The sequence below is a fragment of the Podarcis vaucheri genome (genome assembly GCF_965113315.1).
Source record: "Podarcis vaucheri genome assembly, chromosome: 5".
NCBI classification, from domain to species: Eukaryota; Metazoa; Chordata; class Lepidosauria; order Squamata; family Lacertidae; genus Podarcis; species Podarcis vaucheri.
This window is the reverse complement of record NC_138763.1, coordinates 33,963,298-33,984,440: the sequence shown is the minus strand read 5'-3', so window position 1 is coordinate 33,984,440 and position 21,143 is coordinate 33,963,298. Positions and strand designations below refer to the sequence as shown.

The following is a 21,143-nucleotide window of genomic DNA, read 5'->3' as shown; positions in this document are numbered from 1 at the left end:
CCTTTATGTACAGGAAAGGGCTAATATCCCTCTGGCCATTCGCGGAACAATCAACCGCTCTCTTATTTATGAGTAAAATGGCCAGAGAGTTAGAATTCATATGATTTTTTTTTTTTTAAACATTCTCAGCCTTACCATCTGCAGACAAATTTTACTGCCCTTTATTTACAGGATGGATGGTCAAGGCTAATTCTACTTGATTATATGAATTTTTATGTGCTTAAACTTTTAATGGACTTTTAAGTTTGATTTTTTTTTTAAATAATAGACAAAATGATGAACACTGTAATCACTTAAATGCTTGATATTACCAGTTGGGCTTCACCTCTCACCTTTTAAAACTAAAGAGCATAGCTAGGTTGAATTTCAACTCCATCACGTCACCAGAATTTAAGAAGTACCCTCCAATGCTTGCAGACACATGTCCTTCCACACAGCCACAAATCGGGAGAGTTGAAAGGGGACCCTGGGGTCATCTAGTCCAACCCTCCAAAATATAGGGTTCACAGCAAGATTTTGCAGCAAGATTTGTACTACCAAAGAGGCATACACATTTAAGTACAGATTTACAGCTGGGAAAGGAAACATCTATGCTCCTATCATGTACTAAGGAAGAGGAAAATAAAAGTACATAACTTTACACAGAACCCTTTTTGCAGATCTTGAGATAGTTTGAGTGAGTTTGAAATGATATTTAAGGAAGATTGAAGTGAACAGTTTTCGTAAGATAGGGAGAGGATCTCTTATAAAGCACAGTTAAAGCAGCCCTAGATTTGATTTTTTTTTTTAAGGGAATACACGAGTGTTGCCCCCCTCCCCTCTTTGCAGTTTCCTTTAAAGGAAGCTTACTCGGGAGTAAATTTACCTGGCACAGAAGTAAGAAGGGGGAAAACAACTGAAAGAGGCAGAGTGAAACAAGGGGGAGGGGGGGCATTTTCTAACAAAAGAGGCCATGAAGTCTTATAGAGACTGATATCAGGAGCCTTACAATAACTCTTCTGTCCAACCAAATCAAAGTTAAAACTGGATTCAAATATTTTTCTTAGAATGAACACCATACTTTTATAGGCATATGCTTAATGAAGTACATACACTGCATTTTAGCTTGAGAGAGCAGTTGGCTCAACTAGGCTTTTGCAGCAGAAACATTAGGTTATCAGCACCTTCCAAAATAAGACTGTAGACTCACAATCTCAAAAGTTGGGGCAAAGCAAGAGGTGGGGTAAACATTTGCACACTTCATTCTCAATTTTTGTCTTATTTAGGACTGCTAAGATCCAGCATGGCTTCCTTAGATTTAAATTTTGAAGCAAGCTTGCAGTTTAAACTATGCACACTTAAGAAAGGCAGTCTGCCAGAGACAGAAGGAACAGACAACACACATAACAGACAACATGTAAACATACATATTCTCATATATGTATTAACAGACAACACACATAACAGACAACATGTAAACATATATATTCTCATCCTTTAGTTGGTTATTGCAAGGAGTTGGGCCACTACCTTTGGCTTCATTAAGTGAAATTAGTAGGAAGGTCCCACATGGTTTTATGAGCCTCCTTGCCTCTTCAAACACACCACCAGGTAATCAGACTGGTAGGGCTCACAACGCTTTGTTGACTGGGTACCCCTTTATAGATGCATGCGTTGCTGTTGTTGCTTTTTTGCTTTTTGCTTTTTTTTGGGGGGGTGTCTGGGATAGAGAAGGGGGAAAGAGAGGGGTTGATTAGGATTGGTATGTCTAGGGGTTTGGTACGCTTAGTACAGGGACGTATAGTAAAGAGGAGAAGGGGCTTCTAGTTGCCTGGCAACTTCCTTAGTGGGTTTTAGAGAGCTCTAGCTATCCGGTTCCTTGCGTTCCCTTTCCTATTTCCTTATTTCCTATTTCCTTATTTCCTTTTTCCTATAACCTGGGGTCTCTTTCCACTCTGCCGGTCCTGCCCAATTCCTCATGGGCTATCCCTCCTGGCAACCTCCTACCTATCGTCACATCTCAGGAAAAGGGGCCCTACTGGACGCCCGCGCCATGCAGTGCCAGATCAGGTGGTCCCTGGATAGAATTTCGAACTGAAAATCCCCCTTGCTTTTGGAAGCGGGCTCACGCATGGTTACGTGGCACCGACCAGTGCGGCTGGGATTGGGATAGAAAGCCAGACCCCTTCCTGCCCCCTCCGTAAGGGCGCTCGGGAAGTTCGGAAAGAGAGCTCCAACCCCTTGCTTTCAACTGGGATGCCCGTTGCGGAAAGTCGGCTGTCTTTCCAAGCCGGGTCTCACCGTCTTACTTTCGGACTCCCAATTGGTGCGGCTGGCTGGAGATTTTAAGGAAAAGAGATAGAGCTCAGAACCCCCCTTTCGGGTTGAGCAGCGGTCCACGGTCTCTCTCACTAACCGGACCAAGAGAAAGGCAAGAAGGAGCGATAGAGAGGAGGGCAGAGAATTCAGTTGCCAGGAGACTTCCACCCCCTTCCCACCAGTGCACTGGATTTTCCTTTTTCCTTATACTCACGCGTCTTCTATGATGATCCCGGGATCGATGAATAAGCCGGCTGGATCCCTCTTTGCTCCCCGGCTGAACTCCTAGGGCTTTCGATTACCGCCCAGAAGATGGCTGGGGGTCCAAAAGGATCTTCCCAGGCAAAATGGCCCGGAGCCGGCTGAAGATTTCGGGGCCCCCAGTCAGCAGCTCGGGAGAACCGCAAGCCCCACGTTGGGCAGCCAACTGTTACGGCTAAAATCTGGGTGCGGGGTTACTCTGCCACCCAGCTCATCGGACTAAGTCCGTGGGTCCCTGCGGAAGAAAATGAGCTCAGCCGGACGCAGGAGCAAACGGCAGAAGATCCAAGTTTATTGCGCAACAGGTTCAAGGCGAGATTGAACAGCGAGAAAGGGGGTGACATGAACTTTTGAAATTTCCCTCCATGTCCCAGAATACAGTGCAAAATACCTCCCAGTTACATCACGAATACATTAAGGAAAAGTTGGGTTACACAGATTACATCATGAATACATTAAGGAGAGGTTGGGTTACACTGGATTAACATATGGAGGAGGGAGGGGGGAATATGCAGAGCTGGAGATATGCGCAGATAAGCACATCCTGAGAAGACAATGGTCCATGTACGCATAGTCTGTCACCTGGCATTGCCCGAGGAAAGGTTTGGCAGAGTGATTTTGACAAGATTACTTGAGAGATTATGGAGGACAGGGGAGGGGTGATGGAGTCCTAGAGAAATTGAGCAAATATATTGTAGTGAAGAAGACATGCCCCCCCCTTTCCGTAACAGTTGATAAGATTTTTAAATTTAGTCTACGGCCATACTACCCTGAACACGCCCGATCTCGTCTGATCTCGGAAGCTAAGATTTTTAAATTTTATTTTTGGACATATGAAAGCATCAAGTTAAACATTGTTACACCCCGAAGGTATTAAAAAGGGCCGAGTTGTGTAATTAATCTCTTGCATTTTTATTATTTCCATGTTTTTATGGAAATTAATTTTTAAGAATCTCTCTGGAGGCTTAAGCTTTCAAACTACACAGACTAATTTATTTGTGTTCCGCTCAGCCCCAGCAACCTTCACATTGTTGCCTGGATGCTCCATTTCATGTAGTATCTGTAAATTGGCCAATTCAACAGCAAGATTGCTAATCTGATTTTTTTAAAAAAAAAGCATAAGGAAAGGTAATTGGCCTAGCAGCATCTGAAATACTTTTTCAAAATCTCTTTGCCACCTCTTCTTTCCATCCCTTCTCTTGCGAATTATCACAGTGGGAGACTTGTATGTAGGAAGCTTCCTGTATGGCTCCTAGAGACTAGCTTGCATTGTTTGATGGTGCACTATTAGACTGGCATGCAACAAGGAAGTTTTCTATTGCTAAAAACGTTGAGATTTCAAAATACAGATTCCCCCAGTTTCTCATAAATGCCACCATCTGCAGAGTATCTGCTAAATTAATTTGTGGCATGGCATACAAATATAGATACAGAAGCCCAATTTGAGATTAGTGGTGAAGTGAGTATATGGGCGTCTATTGTGTGCCATGCACCTCACCAAAGACTCCTGAGTAAACTAAGCAGTAATGGAATAAAATGAGAAGTCCTCTTGTGGATCAGTAATTGGTTAAGAAGCAGAGAGCAGGAAAAACTGGACAGTTCTTGCAGTGGAAAGATGTAAAAAATGAAGTCTGTGAAGGGGTGTGTACTTTTTAAGTTGTTCATAATCAATTTAGTGGAGATCATGAAGAGCTCCAGAAGGATCTCTGCAGATTGAGTGAATGGGCAGTAAATTAGCAAATGCAACTTACATTAAAGTGTGAATTGATGCACATTAGGGCAAACAAGTCTTAATTTCATGGAGTCTGAAGGGCTGAATGAGACCATGGGATTGTTGCGGATACAGTAGCTTCATAATGATGTCAAACCAGCAGCAGCAGGAGTTGTGAAAAAGGTCAATCCTTTTAGGGAAGTTCTTAAAGTTTTATGTTTTATTGTGTTTTTAATATTCTGTTAGAAGCTGCCCAGAGTGGCTGGGGAGACCTGGCCAGATGGGCAGGGCATAAGTAATAAATTATTATTATTATTATTATTATTATTATTATTATTATTATTATTATTATTATTATCACCATCATCATCCTGGTTAGAGGTAATCCACAAAGGAATTGAAAATAAACCCATCAATATCATAATGCCATTATACAAATCTTCATTGTAACCACACTTGGAATACTGTGTACAGTTTTGGTTGCCTCACCTCAAAAAGGATATTGTAGAGCTAGAAAGGTTTAGAAAAGGGCATCCAAAATGATCAAGGGGATGAAGCAGCTCCCCTGTGAGGAAAGGCTACATGTTTGGGGCTTTTGAATTTAGAGAAAAGGGTTAAATGGAGACATGATAGAGATGTATAAAATTACATGTGGCGTGAAGAAAATGGATAGATTCTTCTCCTTCTCCTTCTCCTTCTTCCATCAGAACTTGTAGACATCTAGTGAACTTGAACGTTTCAGGACAGACAAAAAGCAAGTACTTTGTCAGACAGCCCATAGTTAAACTGGAATTCATTCCCGTAAGAACTTAGGTGGCTTTAGGAGAGGATTAGACCAAGTCAGGGAGGGCTAAATCTATCAGTGGCTGCTAGCCATGAAGGCTGTCTTCCACCTCCACTGTACAGGGACAGTATGCCTCTGAATGGACAGTGCTGTTGCCCTCAGGTCCTGCTTTTGCGCTTCTCATGGGCTTCTGGTTTGCCAGGATGCTGGACTAAATGGCAGTTAGTCTGGTCCAGCAGGCTCTTTTGTACTTATGCAATAAATGAAAGAGGCTATGGAGGAAAGAGTCCCCTTAAGAAGACATATTGAGCCCAAATACTTTTAAGAGCACCCCACAGATCTTTTTGCTAAGAAAACAAGTTTAAGGAATTATGAGTAAGAAAGATTCAAACATCACCCCTGATCAAAATTACTTCTCCATTCAAAATTGCAGCCTTGATTCTGCTTTCATAGCCTCGTGTTAGCTTGAATACTATTGTCATTCATTCAGACACTATTAACAACGGGCTATATTCTTATTTCCTGGTTCTCTGGCATTTGGGGCTTTTCTCCTAGAAGAGAAATAACTTGTTTTCCTCCCTCCTTGTAAATGTTTGTGAGTAATATTAGAGTGTCTACAAGATCTAGGGGATTTTTTCCCCCCTCAAACAAAGGAAAGTACCGTGAAGTCCAAACAATCATATCATGCCTAGGATTATTATTCTCATTTAAAATGAAAGATAAAAATGGAAACTGAAATCCAAAGATTTTTCTAAAGCGTGAGAAACCAAAGTGGCATAAGTCAGTTGATTTCTATATTCTAATATTATTGATGGATGACATGTTAGGTCTTCCTTCAATTCACTGGCAGCACTGTTTATTATTATTATTTATTAAGGATGTTTATATTCCGCCCTTCCAATGGAATATCGCTCAAGGTGACTAACAGTAAATGGAAAATGCATCAAACTACAAGTCTCATGCTCAAACATACATTCCCCATTCATCATAAGGGATGATATTTTGTCCAACTGAAAGCCTTCAGACAATATCTGCCTGCTATTTTCCTACACATGTGTTTAAAGAAATCTATGAAATGAGGTTCACAAGGACACATAGATGTAACTAACCAGTTGAAATATTAACCTTTTTCTTGGTTTATTCTCCAGATGGTTTTGATTATTCTTCTGAATGGACAGGTCAGGCCCTAGGTAAACCTGTGTTTGTACTAACTCTGCTTTTAGAAAACCTTCATTTATTTGTGGGGGTTACTTCACAAGCATGCATCTATCGTATTTCGCCATGTAACGGTCACATTTTTTTGTGCTGAATTTTCCTTTCCAAAAAGGGTGTGCATGTGACCATTATGCGATGAATTATGGGATGGAGGTGGAGGTGGTTGCTCACCACTGCTTCCCCTTCTGGGGTGGCCCCAAGGGCATTTAAAGCGAGCGGTGGCTGCAGCCACCTGGGTCTGACTTTGTCTCGCCTCGAGTCTGGAGCGTGTGGCGAGAGTCAACAGCACCACTGCCAAGCTGCCTCCTTGCCTCTGCACGACCCAAGGTAGCAGCAGCAGCAACAGCAGCAGCCTGGGCCTGGTTTCACCTTGCCATGCCTCTACAGCTACTTCTGCTTGGGGCTAAGCCAATGAGTGCCCAAACTCTGGCCCTACTCACCAGAAGCCGCCCCTGCAGACCCCCAACTCGTCTCAGAATTACCACTGCAACTATTATGTGGGCCAATTTCTCTGGGACCAATTTTGGGGTCTGAAAAAGGGGTACGCAACTATCACGCAGTGGTGATCAGTATACGGTGAAATATGGCATGTTGTATTTGTCTTGAAACCACGGAGGAGTAAGTGGTCCACTGCATCTATTATGCAAGTAAGAATACTGGTTAGTTATGAAAATATTATTGTTAGAGAGGTTGTTTCTAAGTAATAAATTAGTTTACCTTGCTTAGTGTATGATTCAATCATGCATTGATTTTCCTTAATCTTCTGCCTCTTAGTTTTATGGAGAGACAATTAGGACAGAGAAAACACATGGAATTGCCTTGTTTTCACTAGCTTTGGCTGGAGTTTATGAACCATTTCATTAAGACTTCACCATAGCTTTTCCTTTGTAGCTGGGACCTGGTTGATTGTTACTGAACTTCTGTTGGTAAATATGATGTTTGTTTTGCAGTTAGTTAACATGAAGCCTGACAGAATTAGGTTATTGCTTACTATATATGCATTTGTGGGCACATGTAAAAAACACCCTTTATTTTGTTGTTGTTGTTTAGTCGTTTAGTTGTGTCCGACTTTTTGTGACCCCATGGACCAGAGCACGCCAGGCACTTCTGTCCTCCACTGCCTCCCGCAGTTTGATCAGACTCATGGGGGTAGCTTCAAGAACACCATCCAACCATCTCATCCTCTATCGTCCCCTTCTCCTTGTGCCCTCCATCTTTCCCAACATCAGGGTCTTTTCCGGGGAGTCTTCTCTTCTCATGAGGTGGCCAAAGTAATGGAGCCTCAGCTTCAGGATCTGTCCTTCCAGTGAGCATTCAGGGCTGATTTCCTTAAGAATGGAGAGGTTTGATCTTCTTGCAGTCCATGGGACTCTCAAGAGTCTCCTCCAGCACCATAATTCAAAAGCATCAATTCTTCGGCGATCAGCCTTCTTTATTGTCCAGCTCTCACTTCCATACATCACTACTGGGAAAACCATAGCTTTTACTATACGGACCTTTGTTGGCAAGGTGATGTCTCTACTTTTTAAGATGCTGTCTAGGTCTGTCATTGCTTTTCTCCCAAGAAGCAGGCGTCTTTTAATTTCGTGTCTGCTGTCACCATCTGCAGTGATCATGGAGCCCAAGAAAGTAAAATCTCTTACTGCCTCCATTTCTCCCCCTTCTATTTGCCAGGAGGTGATGGGACCAGTGGCCATGATATTCGTTTTTTTGATGTTGAGCTTCAGACCATATTTTGCACTCTCCTCTTTCACCCTCAATAAAAGGTTCTTTAATTCCTCCTTACTTTCTGCCATCAAGGTTGTGTCATCTGCATATCTGAGGTTGTTGATATTTCTTCCGGCAATCTTAATTCCGGCTTCGGATCCAGCCCAGCCTTTCGCATGATGAATTCTGCATATAAGTTAAATAAGCAGGGAGACAATATACAGCCTTATCGTACTCCTTTCCCAATTTTGAACCAATCAGTTGTTCCATATCCAGTTCTAACTGTAGCTTCTTGTCCCACATAGAGATTTCTCAGGAGACAGATGAGGTGACCAGGCACTCCCATTTCTTTAAGAACTTGCCATAGTTTGCTGTGGTCAACACAGTCAAAGGCTTTTACATAGTCAATGAAGCAGAAGTAGATGTCTTTCTGAAACTCTCTAGCTTTCTCCATAATCCAGCGCATGTTTGCAATTTGGTCTCTGGTTCCTCTGCCTCTTTTAAATCGAGCTTGCACTTCTGGGAGTTCTCGGTCCACATACTGCTTGAGCCTGCCTTGTAGAGTTTTAAGCATAACCTTGCTAGTGTGTGAAATGAGTGCAATTGTGCGGTAGTTGGAGCATTCTTTGGCACTGCCCTTCTTTGGGATTAGGATATAGACTGATCTTCTCCAATCCTCTGGCCACTGCTGAGTTTTCCAAACTTGCTGGCATATTGAGTGTAGCACCTTAACAGCATCATCTTTTAAAATTTTAAATAGTTCAGCTGGAATACCATCACTTCCACTGGCCTTGTTATTTGCAGTGCTTTTTAAGGCCCATTTGACTTCATTCTCCAGGATGTCTGGCTCAAGGTCAGCAACCACACTACCTGGGGTGTACGAGACATCCATATCTTTCTGGTATAATTCCTTTGTGTATTCTTGCCACCTCTTCTTGATGTCTTCTGCTTCTGTTAGGTCCTTACCACTTTTGTCCTTTATTATGGTAATCTTTGTACGAAATGTTCCTTTCATATTTCCGATTTTCTTGAACAGATCTCTGGTTCTTCCCATTCTGTTGTTTTCCTCTATTTCTTTGCATTGCTCGTTTAAGAAGGCCTTCTTGCTATTCTTTGGAAATCTGCATTCAATTTCCTGTATCTTTCACTATCTCCCTCGCATTTTGCTTGCCTTCTCTCCCCCGCTATTTGTAAGGCCTCGTTGGACAGCCACTTTGTTTTCTTGCATTTCTTTTTCATTGGGATGGTTTTAGTTGCTGCTTCCTGTATAATGTTGCGAGCCTCCACCCATAGTTCTTCAGGCACTCTGTCCAGCAAATCTAAATCCTTAAACCTGTTCCTCACTTCCACTGTGTATTCATAGGGGATTTGGTTTAGACTGTATCTTACCAGCCCAGTGGTTTTTCCTACTTTCTTCAGTTTAAGCTTGAATTTTGCTATAAGAAGCTGATGATCTGAGCCACAGTCAGCTCCAGGTCTTGTTTTTGCTGACTGTATAGAGCTTCTCTATCTTTGGCTGCAGAGAATATAATCAATCTGATTTCGATGTTGCCCATCTGGTGATGTCCATGTGTAGAGTCGTCTCTTGTGTTGTTGGAAAAGCGTGTTTGTGATGACCAGCTTGTTCTCTTGACAGAACTCTATTAGCCTTTGCCCTGCTTCGTTTTGATCTCCAAGGCCAAACTTGCCGGTTGTTCCTTTTATCTCTTGATTCCCTACTTTAGCATTCCAATCCCCTATAATGAGAAGAACATCCTTCTTTGGTGTCACTTCTATAAGGTCTTGTAAGTCTTCATAGAAATGGTCAATTTCAGTTTCTTCAGCACCAGTAGTTGGTGCATAGACTTGGATTACTGTGATGTTAAAAGGTCTGCCTTGGATTCGTATCGAGATCATTCTATCATTTTTGAGATTGCATCCCAGTACAGCTTTCGCCACTCTTTTGTTGACTATGAGGGCCACTCCATTTCTTTTACGGGTTTCTTGCCCACAGTAGTAGATATGATAGTCATCCGAACTGAATTCGCCCATTCCCGTCCATTTTAGTTCACTGATGCCCAGGATGTCAATATTTATTCTTGCCATCTCATTTTTGACCACATCCAGCTTACCCAGGTTCATGGTTCTTACATTCCAGGTTCCTATGCAATATTTTTCTTTACAGCATTGGACTTTCCTTTCGCTTCCAGGCATATCCGCAACTGAGCGTCCTTTCGGCTTTGGCCCAGCCACTTCATTAGCTCTGGATCTACTTGTACTTGTCCTCCGCTCTTCCCCAGTAGCATGTTGGACACCTTCCGACCTGAGGGGCTTATCTTCCAGCGTCATAACTTTTATATGCTTGTTGTCTTTGTTCATGGAGTTTTCTTGGCAGGGATACTGAAGTGGCTTGCCGGTTCCTCCTCCAGGTGGATCACGTTTGGTCAAAACTCTCCACTATGACCTGTTTATCTTGGGTGCCCTGCACGGCATAGTTCATAGCTTCTCTGAGTTATTCAAGCCCCTTCGCCATGGCAAGGCAGTGATCCATGAAGGGGACCCTTTATTTTACGCAGTCCCTATCTTCTTTCCAACGCAATAGCTGAAGTGATTCTGGGGAACATCTGCAGGTATATTTAGGGTTGTTTGTGTTGTCACATGTATTTTTTGACAGTTAAAAGGTAAAGGGACCCCTGACCATTAGGTCCAGTCGTGACCGACTCTGGGGTTGCAGTACTCATCTTGCTTTATTGGCCGAGGGAGCCGGCGTACAGCTTCCGGGTCATGTGGCCAGCATGACTAAGCCGCTTCTGGTGAACCAGAGCAGCGCACGGAAACGCCGTTTACCTTTCCGCCGGAGCGGTACCTATTTACCTACTTGCACTTTGATGTGCTTTTGAACTGCTAGGTTGGCAGGAGCAGGGACTGAGCAACGGGAGCTCACCCTGTTGCGGGGATTCGAACCGCCGACCTTCTGATCAGCAAGTCCTAGGCTCTGTGGTTTAGCCCACAGCGCCACCCGCGCTACATTATTAAATCATTAGCTCAGCCAAAACAAAGTTATATCGCTGCGGTGCAAAAACAGAGGCTGCACCCACCTTTTTGTTGATTCAACTGTGGTGATAAACCTGGCTGTAAGTCCCCCAACATTGCAATTCTATGCACATCCATTTGGGAATTAAGCTCCATTTAACATAGTGGCACTTACTTCCAAGTAAACATGCATAGTTTTGCATTGTAAATGCACATTCAGACTTCTGGTATACCAAATAGGTATTGATGTGGTTTTGCAGATGACGGCTGGGAGTGAACTCTCTGTAGAATTTGCCCATGTCACATTGGTTCTTAGACACAAAAGGTCTCAAGGTCTTCTATTTCACTTTTCCCTTCCTGAAATAGTATTATATCTACAAATCCAACCATAACTAGAAGTTTTCTCATTTGTATATTCTGTACTTTTCACTATGTGAAAAGTAAGGGTAAGGTGTCATACAGTGTGCTTATATTGAAGTGATAGCATGGCACCCCCTTGTGGTTTAAGTTAGTTTTAAAAGTCTGGTATAATGTAGCAAAGAGTTGCCATTTAATTGACCAATTTCTTTTGAGCACTTGTTCAGACAGAGAATGGAATTTAAGTTAACATTCTTTTCTTTTTTAAAAAACCACCTCTATTGCCTAATGCACACATAAAAACTCGCAACATTATATATATATATATATATATATATATATATATATATATATATATATATATATGCTTTCGTAGATTTTCACGGGTACAGGAATGCAGGTTTTGGTGTCTTCGGGTGTCTTCCCGTGTAAGAGTCGGGGTGTCTGTGCGACGTTTCGACGAGGTCTCACTCGTCATCTTCAGGCTGGTGCTTTCGGCTTCTTGTTACTGGAACAACTCTGTTCCAGTAACAAGAAGCCGAAAGCACCAGCCTGAAGATGACGAGTGAGACCTCGTCGAAACGTCGCACAGACACCCCGACTCTTACACGGGAAGACACCCGAAGACACCAAAACCTGCATATATATATATATATATATATATATATATATATATATATATATGCAGGTTTTGGTGTCTTCGGGTGTCTTCCCGAAGACACCAAAACCTGCATTCCTGTACCCGTGAAAATCTACGAAAGCAAATATATATATATATATATATATATACTTTTTTCTTTTTAAAGAAACCTATCGGCCAGTAAAGCGAGATGAGCGCCGCAACCCCAGAGTCGGTCACGACTGGACCTAATGGTCAGGGGTCCCTTTACCTTTTACAATAGTGCAAATGTCAATTCAGTGAATGGAGTAAAATCTTTGTAGACAATGCAATGTATTGAGCTTCAGGAACTTTGTGTTATATAGTCTCACATTAGGACATTAACCAAAAGTAATAGGTTGCTATTGTAATTCCAAAAATTATTAGCAGGAAAGACTGATGAAAGGTATGTCTAAACTTTAGGGGAGATTATTTTATTTTGGGTTCAAGAAGCTGTACATCTCTCAGCATGACTCTTTCTATAATTGGTATCCTCCTCTAAGAAAAGGTTTCGTGCTGGGAATGAGCAGCAGGAGAGGCAACACAGCTTTGACCAAGAAAGTAAATGCCAATAGATGCAGGACAGTGATCTCTTTCAGCTTCTGCCTTCTGGAAGAAGGTACAGGGTTATAAAGACTAGGACTAGCTGCCTGAGAAACAGTTTCTATTCAAATGCAATTTTGGTTTTAAACACAGTGTAAGGTAGTCTCTATGGGAATATATTGTATTTAATTATGGGGTATCGGAGTTTGGGGGGGGGGCTAATCAGGCTGGGATAGCTGAGATAGCAGGCTTGTTGGTTTTTGAATGTCTGATGTAGATTCTTTCAATTTCATTGTTCTGTATGGGACAATGACAATAAAGATTATCGTATCGTATCATTTCGGACCACCCTTAACTCACCACTGCATAATTTAAGAGCTCTTCAGAGTTGTCTGGATGTAAGAGATTCCTATGGTGGCAGTGTAACTCTCAGGCAGGGTTTGGAAAGTTGTGAAGGCTTAGTCGTTGCTTCAGAAAAAGAGGAGAGAAAAATACTTTTGAAATAAGTAAGCAGTTAAAGAGTAAAAACAACTCAGACTCTTCTCTGATTTTTAACTGTGGGCTTGATCACATTGCATGAGCAGAGCACACTTCTGCCTGCACAGGTAGGAAGTGGCAGAGAAAGCCATCTCCTCCATCTGCACTCCCTGTGCCTCCGAGACAAGACTTCAGATATAGGAATAGCTGCCTACCTTGTACAGCAGCAGAAGAGCCTTTCACTCTTGAAGTGGGATCCTAGGATGCAAACAGATAAATGTAGCTACTTTAAAACACACACCAGAATACTCCCTCCTCCAAAGTAATGTAATGAAATTGTTGTCGTCTTTCCCCCTTATATACGAAAGTCTTGTTGGAAAGGTTGAGACCAGTCCTGACGCTAGTAACTGATTTGCACTGTGATTTCATGGGATCCTTTTAGCAAGGGGTAGCTGGCTGCTTCAGCTTTGCAAAATGCCACGTGCATTTATGATATTAATCAAGGTGTCTAGGCTGTGCAGTGGTAAGAGCAAACCTGTGTCAGTAATGGGAAAGAAGCATATAAGAGCAGATCTGTAAATGAAAACTGCTTGGTAGCTTTGGTCTAATTTTCACTCCACTGAGTTGCAAAAGCACACTGTTACCATGTCACTCCTGGATTAAAATGTAGTTTGGCAGTTTAGCGGGTGGCGGCTTGAAGTGAAAATGAAAAGAAGCACCCAGCTGTGTTTCATTCTGATTTGATATTTTTTTTTGTAGTTTTCTGAATGGTAGCCAGTTTCTTTAAATGGATTTCCTGTGCTAGGTTTTTAAATTGGCATGGACTGATATTTGGAAATCGGCTTATGAATTTAAGTTAACTAGATTTAAATGCAGTCATACCTCGGGTTACAGACGCTTCGGGTTGCACGATTTCGGGTTGCGCACCACGCCGAACCCGGAAGTACTGGAACTGGTTACTTCCGGGTTCTGGTGCTTGCGCATACGCAGAAGTGTTAAATCGCTCTTTGCGCATGTACAGAAGCACCGACTCGTGACCCGAGCGTCCACTGTACATCCAGATTTGTGCATATTATTATTTTTAACTATCTAGAGACTCAAAGCACCATGTAAAATATAATACTCTTTGAAAAGGACTTTACAGCATCAAATAGCCTATGGGTACCTGTATTGTATTTGAAATGATTTTATTTATTTATTTTAAATTTTTATTCATATTTAATAAAGAGCAAACAAATATATAAACAAACAGATTAACATAAATTGTTATTCCCATTTCCCATTCTATACAAACAAGAATTGAACATACAAAATCATAGAAATAAAAATAAAATAAAAAATACTTTATACTCTGTCGAGTCTTTGACTTCCCTCCACCCTTTTGGTAAGTTTCTAATAAATTCTATGGTTACGTATTTATTTTGTCGCTGATAGAGTTTTTCTTTCCCCGCCAGATCATCTTATAAGTCTGTTCCAATATAATTCCAGAATTTACTCCATTTTTTTTTTGAATTTCTGTTCATCTTGGTCTCGTAATCTGCCTGTTAGTCTATCCAGCTCGGCGTAATTTACCATTTTAACCTGCCAATCACTTATGCTAGGTACAGTTTCCAATTTCCAATTTTGTGCCAGCAGGATTCTTGCGGCTGTGGTGGCGTAGAGGAATATTGTTTTATCCTCACTTTTTATTTCTTTATCCATTATTCCCAGCAGAAATGCCTCAGGTCTCTTGGGAAAAGTGTATTTTAATATTTTTTTAAGCTCATTATAAATTAGTTCCCAAAAGATTTTATGTATGTGCTGCTGCTGTTTTAAATTGTATATATGTAACTGGGTTTTTTTTTAATGTTCTTATAGTTTTTATATATGCAGTTTTTATATATGCAGTTGCTTTAACTGTATTCAGATATGTAACTTTATATTTGCTTTTGGTTTTATCATTTTGTATATCGTTTTGGGATGGCTCATGAGAAGTGATTTGTAACGAAATAAATAATAATATGATATAAGAAGGTGAAAATGCAGCCTAACTTGCATGCAGCAATATTAATAGTAGTTTAGAGGAAGCATGGATCTCCTGCTCTTCTTGTTCCAAGCTAGACTTTTTCTGCTTATTTCTTATTTGACATTTTCATGGGATGAAATCATGTACTGTACAAACGTGTTCATCACAGTAATTTCCCACCTCTCTTTTAACAAAATAAATCCCCAGAAATTGGTACTGAATCATCCATTGCCTACCACTCCACACACCAGATACATTGTTTTTCTCTTTTATGAAGATAGTAGGTCATTTCACGGAGATCATATAGAAAGCTAACATTGTCCTGACAGCAAAATAGTAGCTCTGAAATAGTGCATCCTAGGTTACAACAGCACAACTTCTTTGGAGGTTTTCTTATGTATTTTTAGCTTTTGCGTTTCTTCCCTCTTCCTCCCATCACATGCTGGGTTTTTTCAGGCCTTAACACCCATCTGCATGGCTGCATATTTCATTTCTTTTAAGAGCAGAGTTTTGTCGTCTCTCCCCCCCGCCCAGCAGTAGGTATGCCTTCATAATGAAATGGTGTGACTTGACATAATTAGAGCACTTTAATCTTTACAGCTTCTTCATGCGTTTAAGAGTTTTTGTTTGGTTTATCTCCTTTAGGAAACCTTCCCACCCTCAGCTTGAAGCTTTTATTAGCCATATGTCTAAAGGATCAGAAACCCAAATGGATGGCATTCTGAGCAGCATGCCTCGTTACCCCAGCCATTCACTGTGTGAAATGGGAGAGCTTACACAGACAGGTGATTTTATACAGCTGTTTTATTTCCATGTCCAAAAGAACCCCGTATGTCAAGAGGCTCTTTGGTTCTTAATTGGAACTTCCTAGGCGCTTGTTAAGGGTTCAAAAACAATTTTTCCAGGGAACATTGCTGGTACTTTTTAAAGGATACCATGGTTGTAATAGCAATATCCCAATTGTTTATGGGTTGTTGTTTTTTTTTAAAAGAAAAAAATCTCATATTTCCTTCTTGCCTGTACAACCATTTAAGACTTGTGCAACTAACGTTTTTGAAAAATTAAAACGTTTTTATATTCTTAGCATGATCTGCCCACCCCAGCCATTACCCTTTCACATGGATTGTATGAAGTAACTGCATGAGCAGAAGGCAGCTCAGGCTATCAATATTTTTATACTCCTTCCTGTGCAGCCACATGTACCCCCAAAAACTTCTCGGGGTGGGGGGGGGGTCAGCCAGAGTTTGGTGAACGTTTGGAGCTATGTCACATGGAAGGGAAGATTCTTCTGAAATTGGACAAAGAGATTTTGTGCCATTGTAGCTGCCACTGGAGCAAGATTGTTCTGCTCCATTTCAGATGATTTCCCCCTCACATCACAGCCCATGTGACACAGCTCCCAAAAGGGTCAACCTTTGACCCTCTTGAGAGGATTTTTGACTGGGTGCTTCAGAGGAGAAGGAGGGGAAGAAAAAGGTAGGTTGCATGAGCTGTCTTATACCCAGGCAACTGTTTGATACAACACAATTTCTCTTAACAGTACAGTTATACCTCTAGTTATGAACTTAATTCATTCTGGAGGTCCGTCCTTAACCTAAAGCTGTTCTTAACTAGAGGTGTACTTTCGCTAATGGGGCCTCTTGCTGCCACTGCGCCACTGGCACACGATTTCTGTTCTCATCCTGGGACAAAGTTCTCAACTCGAGGTAACTCAGGTTAGCGGAGTTTGAAACCTGAGGTGTTTGTAATTCGAGGTACCACTGTACAGTCTTCCCAAGATCACTCTCAAATTATTTCATAGAAGAATGCTTACCTTCTTCTTTTTCTTTTTTGAAGGGATTGTACAGCACTTGCGAAATGGACAACTACTGCGGAATATTTATATAAAGAAGCATAACTTGATACCAAGTGACTGGACAAGTAAACATTTGTATTTGGAGACAACTGGAAAGAGTCGAACACTACAGAGTGGGCTGGCACTACTATATTCCTTCTTGCCGGAATTTGATTGGAAGAAAATTAACTTTAGGCACCAGTGGAGCACAATTTTTTGTTCTGGAAGCTGTGATTGCCCGATAAGAAACCATTACCTAGAGGAGGAGCAACGGCGCCAGTACAGCCTACGGGTGAAAAACATACACTTGGAGAAAACGTATGCAGATATGGCAAAAATTGTCGGCATACCCACAAGGCAGTTAAGGGCTTCTAACCCTGTAGATTCTATGCTGTGTCATTTTTGCCATAATGTCAGCTTCCCATGTACCAAGAATGGCTGCATTAACCTTGAGCACTTTAAAACAATCAAGACGCATCAACTTGAAGATGAAAAAGAGAGGCAGGAGAAGAAATATTACTACTTGTATGCGCTACTGGCCACTCATCCTATCCTTAACCAGACAGCCAATCGTATGCAGCGCATTGCAGAAGGCAAGAGAGAAGAACTATTTGTCCTTTATTCCGCTCATGATGTCACCTTGTCCCCTGTTCTGAGTGCCTTAGGCATCACTGAGGCCAGGTTCCCAAGATTTGCAGCCAGACTAGTCTTTGAGCTGTGGAAAGATGGAAAGAAATACAAAGAACATTTTATCCGCATCCTTTATAACGGTGTTGATGTCACGTTCCAGACTTCATTCTGCCGGGATTATAACAAACATTACACCAAACTGATGTGCCCCTTAGAGAAATTTGTTCGTTTTGTTAAACAAGACATGTTCTCACCTTTTAATAGCACCAATTACTATGATGCATGTCACAGGAGGCCATTCTAAACAAGGGAGGAATAAAACGTTACATTTTGTATTGTCAAAAAAAATTGTCTCCAAGGCAGCTTGACACTGTCAAATCCTAGTGTGCCTAAGTGCAAATGAATATAGCTTGAAGTGGTTTTGTCGTTTCCCCCCAAAAAATGCATTCTAGATTGATTTAAAATGTCATTAATTCATAATGTTTGTCAGCCTTAGCAGCACAGGGCCTATGTTCTTTTGTGCTCTAACTTGATTTGTCTCTTAGCTGCTGTAAAATGGATATTGCTTGAAGAACTGAATGAGTGCATTCTGGTTCCTTGTTGTTCCACTGTAAAAGTTGCCACAGTAAACACAAACCATACTTGTCATAATTGAAAGTATCCTTCATTCCACGAATCCATTCGTATGATCTAGCTAAAGTAGGAATAATTTTTGCCTTAGGGCAAAAGTGTATTATAGGCAGGCTTTCGTTTTTGGAGTGTTTTTTTTAAGGTGCATGGATTCAAATGCTTCTGCAAATGCTTCTGATGTGTTTTCTTCAACACATCACTTCTAGCTACTATACAGGGACTACTTCATACATGACGTAGATGCTGTAAAGATTGTTACTTCATGGTAGAGGCTGCCATGTTTGACATGGCTTCTTGTTGTGTTTGGTTAGAACACATGCGAATCTACATCAGCATAGATGACTTCCTAGGAGGCATTAGCATTGTCAGAAATACTTTTTTGAAATTACCTGTACAGGCAATCCACACAGGAAACCTTTTATATATAAAATCAGCCTCCTTGTGGAACCCCCAGCATATAGAAGTGTTTGGGATTTCTTTAGGTAAGGAGCTATCCTATGATATACAAAGCAGCCCCTGGGGTAGATGAAAAGAAAAGTTCCGTTCTTTGCACTTTTAGCACTTTATGTGTACTTCAAACACAAAGTACAAGTTGTGTCAGATGCTAGAAAGGATTCATACACAAGAAGTGAAAACTTAAAATCGTGCTTCGGATACATACTTTAGGAACTGTTTATGTTGTTCAGATCATTCGTGCTGTGATAAGAAGCAATGTGTTATAGCCGTATGTTGTAATGGCTGCATGTAGCCAAACAAGAACTTGACTTAATGCTTAATTTTGTAGTCCATTTAGTACTTTTATAGACTAGGAAGACATTTTATAAGCTCAGTCTTGTTTTTTACTGTCTGGTGATTGTACTATAGTGTACTAGATTTTTTTTTTTTAACCTTCTTTGTAAAGGGATGCCAAAAGCTGTTTTTCAACACTTTACTTTGGGCGTAGTACAAAGATTCAGAAATCTATTATAAATAATTTTACTGGATAAATTAATAATGCATATTAACTCAAATTTTAGATTCCTTACATCAGATTTTTAGACAGCTTGGAAAAGCATTTTGTTACTATTGGAATGCTGAGTTTTGTAATGTCAAGAGTTTTTAACACACCCTGAAACCATACTTTTAGTGTAATTTGTATTGAAATGGTGGTAGCAATTAAAAGGAGCTGTAATTTGTGTTCTGACTTTATTGGCATTTCAGCCCCCTTTTGAAAACAATGTATTTGAATGTTCTATAAATAAAGTTTTGAAAAAAAATCTTTGATGTGGTTCCTAAAAGCCAATATTTCTGTTTGTGCTCTTCAAACCAGAGTTTGTAAAATTTATCTTTGCCTAATCAGTTATGTCAAAGGTTTGTTGCCACATTGGTTGTTGAAATTTAATAGATTCTTAATTAGTGGTGCTTGATACATCGCAAGGACACTAAAAGCTTCATAGAAAATATGTAACTGCAAAGAAAGTATGTAACTGCAGAAAAGCTTCAAGCTCAAATATGAAGCTAGGTTACCACAGTATTTGCGATAGTTGTTCCTATGAAAAACCTGCCATTTTATTCTATTCAGTACATGTTCAGGTGGTTTTGCTCAGAATAAACCTGTCAGACTACCTATTCCTCAAGAGCAAAATCAGTCATAGACAAATGAGAAAAGCAGGCAGAGAAAGGAGAATTCTGTGCCTTGCCTCGATAAGTTTTGTACCTTGAGTCAAACAAAGAGGAATTATTCCCTGACCAGTCAAGACCAAAAAAGAGTATAAAAAATGGGGATGCAACCTCATATACAATATGTGGCAACTTCTAAACACATTAATGAACAAGAGTAAATACAGCTTTAAAAGCCTTATGATTAGGATGGAAGGAAAGGTTTATTTAATGAGCTTTGCATAGGTACAATGCTACATTACCACTACTCAAGCAGATATTGTATAAACAGCAGTATGCAGAAAAAAATCCTATCCAGAAAGAGATTAAATTATACATAGAATATCTTCCTTGTTCTTGCATGCTTTGCATGTAAAAAGTCCCAAGTAAAATCTAGTCTTTCGAGGTAGCGATGGGAAACATTGGAAACCTTGGAGTGGCGCTGGCAGTCAGGGTTGACAAAATGGGTGCACCAATGGTCTGACTTGGTATAACCTTCTTCCCATGTATCTGCAGACATAGAATTATAGAATTGGAAAAAGTTAAAGCATTATCTCATCCAACTAGCCGTCATTTTGCAGGAAATTCCTAACTTCTTTACCCCTGTAAACCAGTCTCTTGCCTTATACAAGCTTCAATGAAAGAGAGTCCTCCAAGACTATCTGTTACACATTTGAACACCTCAAGGCTAATTAGAGAGTGTTTCCTAATGTTTTATCTTATCAGAATTTCCATTCTGGGGATTGCAACAAAAGCTGGCAAAAAGATGTTATTTCCTCTACGCTCTTATTCTTAGATCCACTTTTTTTGTAGACGTGTCAATCCTCTGCAAGATTTTAAACTTCAATGCCACCCTGTGGCAACGTTGATTTGATTTTTCATGTTTTTTGAAACTGTGTAGGAAAGGCTTAGGCTTCCCTCTTGTGGCCAAATGTAATAGTACATTGGAAAGTAATTGTAATTAAAAGCTATGCTCCTAAGAGGAAAAACAAGTAAAGTTCTTTCTACAGATTTTTCTAAACAAGCGGATTGTCAGCATTCTGACTAGAGAGATCAGTTTAGGGCAATATTTACATCCCCAAACCTTATACATTTACAGAATTATTATCAGTGATTAAACACTGTATTAAACATCATATTTATGTGAGCAAAATGTAAGAGATGTCAGAACAATTGTGGAAAGTCTGGCCCAGTATATAATGGCAGAGGTTTTTCATTCTTCCACTCCTCAGCTGCCGCATGTGAGAGAAATAAAGGACACAAACCCTGTAATTGTTTATTTATTTATTTTTTATAAAATTTTTATTGGGTTTTCACATTTTTTATAGACAAACAAACAGAAAAACAAACAGACAACAAAAAAGACACACAAAAAAATATAAA

General features: G+C 40.5%; 1 protein-coding gene and 1 long non-coding RNA gene across 3 annotated transcripts in view; one reads left to right on the top strand and one right to left on the bottom strand.

Annotated features, from left to right (window-relative positions):
* The window catches only part of PXYLP1 (2-phosphoxylose phosphatase 1), a 69,460-nt gene extending 50,829 nt beyond the window's left edge, over positions 1–18,631 (top strand). For both annotated transcript variants that reach the window (XM_082221847.1, XM_082221846.1), the window contains 2 exons: positions 15,674–15,813; positions 16,865–18,631. In XM_082221847.1, coding sequence (XP_082077973.1) covers positions 15,674–15,813; positions 16,865–17,796 — 1,072 coding nt within the window. In that variant the 3' untranslated portion in view covers positions 17,797–18,631. The remainder of the gene's footprint in view (positions 1–15,673; positions 15,814–16,864) is intronic.
* On the bottom strand, positions 12,759–14,192 carry LOC309532069. The gene is made up of 2 exons (XR_014219579.1): positions 13,239–14,192; positions 12,759–13,014 (listed from the first exon to the last, which is right to left on the bottom strand). It is a non-coding gene; the product is annotated as an uncharacterized lncRNA (long non-coding RNA).
* Positions 18,632–21,143: the final 2,512 nt, after the last annotated feature.